The sequence below is a fragment of the Colias philodice genome, chromosome 27, assembly GCF_061535455.1.
Source record: "Colias philodice isolate Cphi_HAF_F1 chromosome 27, ilColPhil1 Martin Lab GWU primary, whole genome shotgun sequence".
In the NCBI taxonomy this organism is placed as follows: domain Eukaryota; kingdom Metazoa; phylum Arthropoda; class Insecta; order Lepidoptera; family Pieridae; genus Colias; species Colias philodice.
The window spans coordinates 5445533-5458614 of NC_143112.1; the positions used below are offsets into that span (position 1 = coordinate 5445533).

The following is a 13082-nucleotide window of genomic DNA, read 5'->3' on the forward strand; positions in this document are numbered from 1 at the left end:
TTGTCAAGCAATGTAAAGTTGTCAAATATTAAAAATTTGTAAGCGTCACATTTAATATGTTCAGCAGTGTAATTCTATAATTAATTTGTAACTGTGTCCAGCCCGCAGCCCGCACGGCGGCACACCCACAAAGATACCGAGCCCCGTCGGGACCCTGTTACACCGGAGGACACCGGTGAGTACACAGTTTTATATTAATTAATTTATGTTATACTAGATTAGGAAATAACTATAATTATAAACGTTGTAATACGTTGTTCGTACTTGTTAGTGTATTTTATTTGTTTTTCGTGATTTTTTAAATAGTTATAAGCTATTATAATGGATGGAAAATTAGTATTTAAGTAGAGATACGTTAGTCGTAATTTTTATACAGTTGAATTGTTTTTCGTGATTTGTTTAATAGTTATTTTGATACGCTCACTGGGTGGAAAGTAAGTCAAGTTACTTGATTTATGAACAAGTAACTTATCTAACTTTGTATCGTGTATATAATTAAGTGTAGATATTATTTGAAAGTAGTCTTAGTCTAGTATTATACTGTATTTGATTATAAAAAAATAGTTATACTAATTGAGCTCCGTTTGTATTAAAATGTTCTGAACACTGTAAATAAGTTTTAAATGGATAGAACACTTGTGTCATGCACAGAAGTGATTCTCACTGCCCTACCCCAAGTTTATCTATATAATTAATTTATGGTGCCAGAATAAGTGCTTCAATTAAGATTTCCTTGGGGTGTGGAACTTATAAATTAGGTAGGGTATTATAAATAAAGAGTTCACTTCTTAAAGTATTGAAATTGAAGTCGAAAACTTACGTACTCACGTCTCAATAAAAAGAAAATTAAAATGAGATAATTACATTATAAACTACGACCTTTAAATATGAATAAACTTTGTTATTATGTGATTTAATTACATACTTTGTCACATGGATAATAATTTTCATATAATAACAATGATTTCAAGTCACGACATCCATTTTCCTCATAACTACTGTATGATGCTCATTGTACGATTAATTCTTATATAGCATAATGCAATTTATAGGTATGTATAGTCTTATGTAGTAATTACTGTACATATAATAAACTAATTAACTATAATTCTGTCTGACTGAAAAATAAATTTCATAATGTTTAATTATCAAGTAGGTTGAAATACTTCTGAAGCGTCGTTTGTCTAAAATTCAAATTATTTTCTAAAACCTTCCTCAAGAACCTATCTATTAATAAAATACCGCTTCAAAATCCGTTGCGTAGTTTTAAAGATCTAAACATAGGGATTAGGGACAGACAGGCAGAACTCGACTTTGTTTTATACTATGTAGTTATATGAATTTAGCTGAGGTTTTTGAATGCTGTACATACGCTAAAGACTGACTGGGTTTGCGATACTTACTGCGAAAGATGATTTGTAGGAATTATGGAAGGTTGGGTTATTCCAAAATCATAAATGTGGATTCCAGTTACCATGAATGTGATTATAATAATTAATAAACACTGTATGTAGGTTCAGTTCTTACGTGATTTTTTCAATTTATCAATCTAACGATTGATGAAGAAGTCACAATTTTCTTAGTAGGTATGTTATTGTTTTTCTGAAGGCTTACGTTATATATTTTGGTTGTTTATGTTTTCTTAAATAAAATAAGTTCTAAAAATTTTTAAACATTTTTTAAGTAAAGAATAGTCGCAAATATTTGATTTAAGTTTGTAATTAAAGCAAGTTAGATAATTAATTTAACGCGAAAGTGAGTCGTGGTTTACTTAGCTAATTAAGTTACGGGTATTATTTATTTTTTAGGTTAAGTAATGCTAAGGCCGTCAAGTGAGACTTGTAAGTTGGTTTACGCGTTCAGTAATAATTTTTACTGTTACTTCAAAGAAAATATTATATTGAGGCTTCTTGTGTTTGTAAATATGTTTTTGTTAATTTTTAATAGTGTAAATGTGATTTATTTATGATCTCTGTAGTTTGAGGATTATTATTTCTTTTATATTAGAGAATAATACTAAATAATAGTTCTTTTATTGCCATTAATTGTATGAAGTTAGAAATCCGATTGCAATCCCATGTTTTTAATTCGAGTTATATATTGATAGTAAAATATGTATTTCAGAAAATTAATTATGGCAATAACAGACTAGTTTGTTGTCTGTGAACGTAAATTATTACAAATTCATTTATTCATCATGTTAATTGGTTGGCTTGAATTTACATGACTTACATTATAACCTTTCGAAATGAAATGAAGCTAATTAATGTTCTAGACAGGTGGTAATAACGAGATGTAATTTTTTCATAAGAACCTCACGAATTCTTCTATTTCAAGGTAAATTTACGTGAACATTAATAATAATTATACTTACCAAGCTCAAAAACGTTGCTCAAAACATCTATAATATAAAAATGAATCCCAAAATGTGTTGGTAAGCGCATAACTCGAGAACGGCTGAACCGATTTCGTTAATTCTATAATCACTGTAGAGTTTCCTATTCGGTTTATGAATGTTTTTCAATTAATTAATAACAATATGTATATTGCTTCCAGTGCATTTTGGAACATACAGTTTTTAAATAAATTAATTTTAACACGTTCCCTCTAAATTGCACTGCAGTGTAGATAGTGTGACCTCGACCTAATTGATAATATAATATGTGGAGTGTGCTTTTTATTTTATCGATAAAGTAACGGGATTTTGTGTATGCTTTTTAAATTTAACTGTAGGTACTTAAATGCGGGTGTGGTAACCGAATTCTTATCAATAAGGTTAAATATGTGTAGAACTAGCGTTCCGCCCGTGGCTAAAACCTAATAAATGATATAAGTACTAAAACCATGCGCTCGAAAAATAAACCCATCAGAAGATTTTGTGTAATTTTAATTATATACTAAACATTCCTCGAAAATCACTTTATCAATTGAAATAAAATCCGCATCAAAATCTGTTGCGCAATTTTTATGATCGCGTACAGACACACAGTCCTCGGAAAGTGACTTAGTCTTTATCACGCTTTTATTAACTTCACCTGTATGTTTGTATGTAACCTACTCCTTACGAATCGATTGTTTTATACATACTATGTAGTGATTTAGTTCTTCATTACATGTAATATAGTAGTTAGCTACTAGCTATATAATGTTATTATAGTTTTCTTTTTAATAAATGTCTTTATTATAATTTACTGGCCTTCCGCCCGTGGCTTCGCTCGTGCAGTTCAATTTATCACGCGATAGCAGATAGGCGTCGACGTCGATAGACATCCCCTCTTTTACCCCATATAAGATTCGTTTTTGATAAAAAGTAGATCCGACCATAGAGTCCGACTTCGAGGTTTAAGCTATCTGTAGAATTAAAATTAATCCAAATCTGTTAAATTTATAGGTACATAACAAACAAGAGTTACTCCACTTTTCCATTTTAATAGTGGATAACGAAAGAAAAAGAAAAAAGTATATTTAACACAGTACAAATAAAAAATAACAATTACTAATTGCTCGCCCTGGCTTCGGTCGGGTTAAGCAGATAGTTTAATTAATTATAATAGTGAAATATTTTTAAAATCCGTAGTAGGTAGTTGAGTAGTTCTAGAAATTACTATAAACCTGCAAACTCAAAATCTTTACCTCTTTATAATATTCGTATTATTCTAATCTATTTATAATTTTATAGGACACGACCGGAATGAAGAGCTTGAAAATGTTCTCAATGTTTGTGCCTCTGGATCAAGACTGAGATTTTAGCGTTTTGTTAGTTATTTTTAAAATAAACTTTGTTCTACTTTTTGTGTCTATTCTTTAGTAGAATTGCGGGTATTTTTAGGTTAAAAGTCTTCCGTATCTACGTGCAATACACATAAATAAATACTAGAAGTATTTTAATAGTATTAAGTGGGTCGTATATTCAAATATAATATACTAACTTTCCGCCCACGGTTTCGCCAGCGTTTTCAAAGAAAAACCCGCATAGTTCCCGTTCCCGTGGGATTTCCGGGATAAAACCTATCCTATGTGTTAATCCAAGTTACTATGTGTATGATAAATTTCATTGTAATCGCTTCAGTAGTATTTGCGTGAAAGAGTAACAAACATCACACATACACATACATCCATCTTCACAAACTTTCGCATTTATAATATTAGTAGAATAGTAGGATAGGATTTGAGAGTGTTCACTCCACGTATCGCTTGGCTACATATATCGTGGTTCCCGTATCAAAATGCGGATTTGTCGAATGTGTCTTCCATCGCGATACGTGCAGTGGAATGCGGGTGAGAGGCGTAAAGTTCAAAGGTCGATTATTGGAGTTATCCTAGTTAAAATATATCCTATTAGATTTACACTTTAGTCAAAGGAAATTCCCATAGAAATAAGATGTTTCAACGCGGTAAATAGTAGCCTATGTCACTCTCTAGCTTCTATCTCCTCCATAAAATCGATCTGTTGCGACGTGAAAGAAGGACAATCATACAAACGCACATTTAAACTCAAACATTTATTTATTCAATTAAACTAATATAAGTCATCATCGTCATCATCGGGATTTTACTAGTTGTGAAGATCATCATCAGCTCATATACATTGCCACTGCTGGGACACGGCCCCACGGGCCTCCCATAAGGTTTGGTACAGTCCATAATACACCACGCTGGCCAAGAACGGTTTGGCAGATTCACATTTCGTCGAACTTTTGATTCTTCGACATTTCAGTTTCCTCTCAGTGTTTTCCTTCACTGTTTAGAGCAGTTCAATGCTCTGTTTTACGTAAAAATTAAAAATATCCAGCGCACATAAAACAGTGCAAAGGGATAAATACAAATAGTTTAATGTTCGAATTAACACTGGGCTATTTTTCCGCGACCTTGCCCCGAAATAATGTGGCGACCGTGCCAAATAATTTGTAATGCCGTTTATGATCTTTCTGTATATTAATTTATGGTAGCTGGGCACGTGGTATACCTTAGTGGGAGATTTTTGTAACTGCTGCAACTGGGAGAATATTTTGTGGGTAAGAGAGCTTAGTTTGGATTGTCTGTTCACTTCTTTTCTGGGTTTTAAGTTTATACGATTTGCTGGATATTTAATGCTGAAAATGCATTCGTCATGATTTGAAAGCATGTAAAAATATATAAATACGTTATTGAGTAATTCTTAATGTTTGGTTTTGTATATTGGAATATAGGGGGCAAACGGGTCACCTCAAAAGACGTCTGGTCAAAAAGATTATACCCGTTTAATTCATTTTTTGTGAAGTTTATACGGTAATCAATCCCTTTTTGAATTGAATTAAGTTATAATATTTTAATTACAGGACACATATAAGGTAAGATCAATAAGATTATATAGAGAAACTAGATAAGTCTTTTTTGGATGCAAAAAAAGTGTGGAAGAACAATAAACATATTTTAACTTTTACCGTATCGTGTAAAACCACGAAGAACAGCCTATACCTACTATTCATTTCTTGAAGCATTTGATAGTCTATCAGGCATCTATATCTGTGTGCTTGGTACTTATTTTAGCTACTTTGACTCAGGACGAAACGACGGATTAAATGCACTATTTATACAAAATAACGTGTGTCATTGACTGACCGACTAACTCAGTGTTTCATCTAAAATTATCTCTCAATCTTTGGTACTGGTTTCGTCAGAATTCTACAAAAAAAAGGCTTTTCGCCCCAATTTTGATCCTGTCAAATATAAGTGGTAATTTTTTTTTGATTTTGAAAAGAAATACTTGTTCGGTCTTGATATTTAAGATAATCTTATAAGGGACCTTAATCTTCACTACATAGTATAAAACAAAGTCGCTTTCTTTGTCCCTATGTCCCTTTGTATGCTTCAATCTTTAAAACTACGCAACGGATTTTGATGCGAAATTATCATGCTGTTGTTATTGATGCTTCTTTGTTAAAGAAATAACAGGAAATATTGAAGTTAAGAACTTCCTGTATGAAAAATAAGGGTGCAGAAGGGTGTCAAGGAAGTTATAATAATCATGCTTATGCTATAATTATAAAGTATAAATTTGCTCTTTGCATAGATATTTTATATGTATAATTACAAACTGAAGCCCACAATGGAAAAGGTAGTTATTTAAAATCCTTTGTGGTCCAGGTGTAAGCATGCGTCCTTCAAGCCGGAATAGAAAATTTAGATTGATTCATTTGTATAGCATTTACAGTCAAATGTATATAAATTTTAGCACGAAGTTCCTTAGATCTTATCACGCGGTATGCTGGCTTAAGGGGGCTTGGCGTTGGCGAGCGTCACGAAAAATCCTCACGACACTTGCTGTGCGTAGCGCTCTCCGACTAGCATTCCTTCACTTATTTCATTTATCATTTAACTACTATATATTATTAATTTATTTTTATACCTGCTATAATAAAGGAACTTCGTTCCAATCGGGTGTCCCACATGTGACACCTCAGACATTTTCTTTAGTAATTCTTCTTAATAAATGTAGTGGAAATATAACAGTTAATAAAATAATAGAAAATTAGGATCAACACGTATTTAATTCGAAAGTTTTACTTTTTTCGGCTAATCGCGGTCACGGGCAAGCCTTCAACTGAAATACCTCCAGCTTAGAAAGGACTCGTTTATATAACTATCACGTACAGCTGCATACCGATGAGTCAGTTTGTCGAATGTGCAGCCGTTGCGTAGCTATGGAGTGACTGTTGATAGGCAGTTTAGTTGAATGACTGAATTTTATATTTATGTTTCGATTACGATGAAAATGTTACTGAATATTAAACTGCAATTGTGTCTCAAATCTGAAAGACCTATTTCTTAATGCTTACCTATGGCTTACCTACATGTTGAATGACAAGAAAAAAGTTTAGCAAAATGAGTCCGCTTCAGTCAGAAAAAACTCCATACTTTGTATGAAAACCAACTTTACTTTAAATTTTCCTGCACAAACAAAATGAAGTCGAAAGCAAAACGCTGTAACTAAGATTACTAAATAGTAAATATGTAGAAAAGCGCAATAAGATAAGTTGCTTGATTACTTCTTACGAAAAAAAACAATTCTTTTTATATAGTAATATTTCTATATATACACTATACAGTATATAAAACTCAAAGGTGGCTGATATAGTGATCTATCAACGCACAGCACAGCCCAAACCACTGGACGTATCGGGCTAAATTTGGCATGCAGGTAGATGTTAGGACGTAGGCATCCGCTAAGAAAGGATTTCCCGAAATTCTTGCGGGAACGGAGAAAAACGGGGATGCACGTACAAAGGCGTGGGCGGAAGCTAGTTCTTCAATAAGATGCCTGTGTGGATTTCTGTGACTATTAGTAGCCTCTTCTCTAAGCTCTTAAGGAGGCTATAATAAAAGTGAAATGTATGTTCCACTCCAAATAGTTACACGCTTGCATAATTATCTACTAATTAATGGTTTAATATTGTCGGTTCTCATTGCTTTTATATACATGGGAGTGGAATGGTGAAGGGAAACTTCTAAATGGTAGAGAGAGAAATTTGAAGAGGTTCTGTCGAAATTTCAGTATCTAGAGATATTTTTAGTAAAATATAAATTAAGAAGTAGAAAGATATGAAGAAGGTGTTCTCATTCACTTCATTTAAAATTGATTAGTAGGTACCTACCTCAAAAGGAGATGTCCAAAAAATGACCCAGAATCGACAGGAATGAAATGTATACCAATGGATTGATAATTAAATATAATATAATATAGCTAAAGCGGGTAGGAATTTAAAATTATCAAAAATAAACTATAAAATATCACCACAATTTTTTTAGAAAAGAAACAAATAAACATACATTAAGCATACAGAAAAAAACTCCACGCAGGTTTATTTTAAGCCACGCGCATTTATTTTTATTTAAATCGCTTTTACTCGTGATTTTTAAATCGATAGAAATTGCTCACTACTTACAAGTTTACTAGTGTCCGACCGAAACTGGTTTCCAGGCCGAAACCGAAACCTAAACCGAATGTTCGGCCGTGGCTTCAGTTTCGGCCGAAACCGAAACCGAAACCGAAACTCACGTGGTCTAGTATGAAATTTCTAAAAATACTGAACTTTGGTGCATTTTACCTATTATTTTGCCTTAATTAGGGCATGAAAGGAAAACACAGTATATTAAATTTGTTGTAATCATTTATTTAATATAAAATAAAAAAAATAATATTCTTAAAATATTAATAATAACAAATTTAATTTTTATTATTTTTTCAAATTAAGTTCTCGGTAAAATCAGTCATCTAAATCAAATCAGTAATTGTTACTGTTACTTTAAATACTAAGTTTTGGTATTTTGAGATCTTTCTCTTTATTAAAGAGTCTTTAATACTTTGGATTGGTATTTGTACTTAGAAGAATAATAAGTCTCTTTTAGGTACCTCTTATATAAAAATAATAATTATTAATTACAATTACACCCAGTTCCAATCTCAACATAGATAATCAAAAATTGTTTCCACCAGCGTGGGTCAACCAACGCTTTGACAGCGTCCGTCAAAGCGTTGTTCACAAAGTTCACTGAACTTGCGAAATAAGTTTCGGTTTCGGCAAAAGTTTCGGCCGATTTTGGCCGAAACCGAAACTGCGGCCGAAACTTGATTTTTGGCCGAAACTCGGCCGAAACCGAAACCGAAACCGAAAGTTCGGTCGGACACTAAAGTTTACATAAGTCAAAGTTAAAAAAATCCTGATTTAAACCGTCAAAATTATATAAAACACACAAGTACGAAATAATCCGCATTGCAGCTTCGCGAAATTGTCACGAGATATATCATTATGCAAGTGCACTTGCCAATATCCTGTGTCTAAATGTGGAACAAGTGTTACATATTATTATGTATGTTTATAAGTTGTATATGCGTTATCTATTATACTAATATTATAAAGCTGAAGAGTTTGTTTGTTTGAACTCGCTAATCTCGGGAACTACTGGTCCGATTTGAAAAATTCTTTCGGTGTTAGATAGCCCATTCATCGAGGAAGGCTATAGGCTATAATATCATATCGCTAAGCTTGATAACCGTAAAAGTCGAGAACGGCCAATTCAGCAATTTTTTAACGTTAAGGTTCTTATGAGGAGAAAAAAGCGTAAAGGGGAAATTGGGCAAAACAGCGTCGGCCGGGCCAGTTAGAATGTAATAAATAAACATTCGATTATATTATCTTTCTGTAAAGTTAATGATAATAACAAGATATAAACTCTCGTTGAGTTAAAGTGTTTTTTTAACCGACTGCGGGCGGAGTGTGTCTAATATACCTACGTACATAAAGATTGGAGCTTTTGTATTTTTTTAACCAATTTCAAAAATTATTAATAGGTTGTAAAAAATTTCATTTCAAATTAGGTTAATATTAACGGTAAGATCTAGCACTTACAACTATGTTCCATGAAATGTAAATCTCATCTCAATCTCAATACTATTATAAAGGCGAAAGTTTGTAAGGATGTATGGATGTATGGATGTATGGATGTTTGTTACTCTTTCACGTAAAAACTACTGAACCGATTACAATGAAATTTAGCACACATATAGAGGGTAACTTGGATTAACACATAGGATAGGTTTTATCCCGGAAATCCCACGGGAACGGGAACTATGCGGGTTTTCCTTTGAAAACGCGGGCGAAGCCGCGGGCGGAAATCTAGTAAAATATAAATATAAGGAGTTTTGGACGTTGGGATATCGTAATGATTTTATCACGTAATAGATCACGTTTAAAACAATATGTTCTGTATAATTTCTGCTTATTTATGAATATTAGCGTAAATTAAAAAACAGGAAAATAATTTGCATATCATAGTATAATCATGCTCAACTGCAAGGTCCTATCTACACGTTTATCAAAATTCGGCGAATTTTTTTAACATTTGTACATAAACATGCAAAAAGATTAGGATTAACTACGTGTTATTTTAAAATATTCATCCATTTAAAACAAAACAAAGAAAAATTAGTCCCTTGGTAAAATTATATAAATATTGAATAACTAGTTGTGCCCCGCGGTTTTTTTTACCTACCCGCATTAGGTACTCCGCTCCTATTGGTCTTAGCGTGATGATATTTAAGTATAGCCTTCCTCGATAAATGGATAATCTATCAGTGATATAATTTTTCAAATCGGGTTTGTGGTTCTTGAGATTAGCGCGTTCAAACAAACAAACTCTTCAGCTTTATAATATTAGTATAGATTAAATAAATACATTTTCTAAGGTTAAATAATAAAGTGTAGCTTCAGCTGAAGTTAAAACAATGCATGTGCTAAATCAATATTTCTTGACACAGATGGCTGTTGGTGTGTTAAGGATGTACGCAATGTTGTCGATATTTTTTTAAATACATTTAGCGACTAATACGATAATTGATTATTTTTGGAATTTTGATTTGGACCATTCTATTTTATGATTTTAATGATTTATTATTGTAGTATAAGCACTCATCAATTAGTCGCTACAGTTACGAGAAAGACGAGGATTCGATTCTTACTCCTCGAGTAATTTTTGATCTACTTTTACACGGACTAAAAATGTATTGACTGTCTCTTACAGTTTATGGATGTGAATATAATATTTAAAGTTATTATTCAATACGGGATGCTTATACGTAGTTTATTGCGTATGTGATTATAGTTGTCCGTTACAGTTAATCATATTGCCTCAGACATTCTCCTCTTATATTGCAGTTTTTTTCAAGGATTTGAATGTAGTATATGGCCTGTATCCTTGATGTAGTTGGTTATACAAGTATTTGATACATGATACTACGATATTTATGCAATAAATGATAAATGATTTGGAAGCTGTTAATAATGAAAAAATGTTAGTATACATATTTTCAGTGACTAGATATTACGTATAACACTAACGAGCCGGCTTGTTACAGAAGAATTTTGAATAACAATTGACTTGAATACACTTCGAGAATATAATTCGAACGGTCTTCAGGTTTAAAGAAAAGTTGTTTTAAAAATAATATCATTCTATCGATAATCGATAATATAGAATAATCCACAACACTAACTTTGTGTCATCAACTGACATTTACAGAGTATACATTCTTATGGTAATGTTTGATTCACGTTTTGTCTTGCCTGTCTGTGCTAATTGTCTGATGTAAGATTTATTTTAGTTTCATATGTTACACCTGTAATAATTGTTTTGAGTAATTCATGCAAACATTTTGTCGTATTTTTAAGTATGGCGAATTTGTCTTTAATGTCTTAGTTTTAAAGTAAATTATAAAATATCATTGCACAGAATATCTCTAATTATTTCCCAATAAAATTGGAATAAACAAAGAATTTAATTCGTAAACTTACCATGAAACTTCTATTTGAAAATGAAAGTTCTAATATTTTTAAATGGAACGATGACACAAAGCCGCGTCTACACCAAATATAGTTCAAATAAATCGTGTGGATGACGCATAAAGCACCGTACCATAGCTGATCGTGCATTGCACATTTTTTGCGCGCGAAAGTTTGACAGGTGAATCACGACCGCCATCTTTTTGTCGGACAAAAAAATAATATGTTTGAATTTTTTGTGGTTTAAAAAGTAAAAGGAAGTTGGAATGATGGAAAATGTATTCTTATAATATTTTGCAGAAATAAATGATGCTGCGAATAAATCTGAAATGTTATATTTAGGTCAAGTGGTTGCTTTGACATCCAACAGGTGTCAAGTATTGACAAGGCCTTAATAATTGTTTGATTTCATTGAGTAGAATAGAAGACAAGAGAAGAAATAATTTGGTATTGAAAACGCCATGGAAGCACATTTCACTTAATAAATTAGTAGTCAAAACTAGTTTTTCGGCCACGGCTTCGTCAACAAATTGTAAACCTACCTTTTGAACATTTATCTATTTAAAAAAACCGCATCAAATCCGTTGCGTAGTTTTGAAGCATTTAGCATACCTACATAGGGACAGATAGACAGACATCGGCACCGGCAAGCGACTTTGTTTAACACTATGATGATTATACAGGGTGTCCCAAAAAGTAGTGATGAACGGAAGCTGGGAGGTAGAGGACCTAAAGGGCTATCCGAATCACCCCCATGTATGTTATGCGATTTTTCGTATTTTCGGAGATATGACGTTTTTTTCAATTTTTCACCTATCGCCGAGTACCTACGGTGATATTTTCACTCATGGTGACGTCAATTATTGCGGAAGGTGCTTGATTTTTTTTGTGTGCTAAGCTGAAAGATAGGCCAATTCAGTATGGTAACATTTACTATCGTTAGATCTTTGAATGGAATAAAAAAAAGAATTAAAATGCCAAGAAAGATAAAATTACCCAGTATGTTCTCCACTTCAAGGGCCCGTAAAAAAATAAAATCACATAAAAAAAGTTTTCCATTTGGCTTTTAAAAACTTGCTCTATCTATCAGGTAGCTACCCTGAAAATTTCATTTTATTATTCAGAAGGCTTCAATCGAAAAATTGAAATCTAAATGAGGTAAGTGCAAAAATTGAATTAACATGATGATTAATAAAAACAAATTAAAACCAATAACAAGGTGTTTAATTACCAGAAATTTTTAAAATGACCCCGCTATTGCTCAGTGCAAGTGCGACATCACCGTAAAAAGTTGTCTTTTAAATGTCTGAATGCCCTTTTATCATTTTTAATGGTTTCTTCTGCTACTATGAATTTCCAGGTTATTTTGTTCAAATTGTGGCAGTCTCTCGTCTTTGTAGTATCCCCACGGAAAAAAATCAATAGGGTTTATGTCCGGGGACCGTCGAGGCCAGGCTAAAGGGCAAAGATACCCTGAAAGATGGATTGGTCGTTGCAGCCTGCGCATGCGCTGGTGACGCCTGCCTTAAAGCCTGGCCTGCACGGTCCCTCGACCTAAACCCCATTGATTTGTTTCAATGGGGATACTAAAAAGACCTCGGCTACTTGAGAGAATGCTACAATTTGGACGAAATAACCCGGAAATTCATAGTAGCAGAAGAAACCATTAAAAATGATAAAAGGGCATTCAGACATTTAAAAGACAACTTTTTACGGTGATGTCGCACTTGCATTGAGCAACAGCGGGGTTATTTTAAAAATTTC

The 13082-nt window shown here is 32.7% G+C and overlaps 1 protein-coding gene across 2 annotated transcripts in view; it reads left to right on the forward strand.

The window, feature by feature from the left end:
• LOC149476647 (uncharacterized) overlaps positions 1-13082 on the forward strand; it is a 46964-nt gene that overhangs the window by 4810 nt on the left and 29072 nt on the right. For both annotated transcript variants that reach the window (XR_016317827.1, XM_089711863.1), the window contains exon 2: positions 102-175. Coding sequence is in view for 1 of the 2 variants with exons in the window: in XM_089711863.1 (XP_089567989.1) it covers positions 102-175 (74 nt within the window). In the remaining variant the exon portion in view is untranslated. The remainder of the gene's footprint in view (positions 1-101; positions 176-13082) is intronic.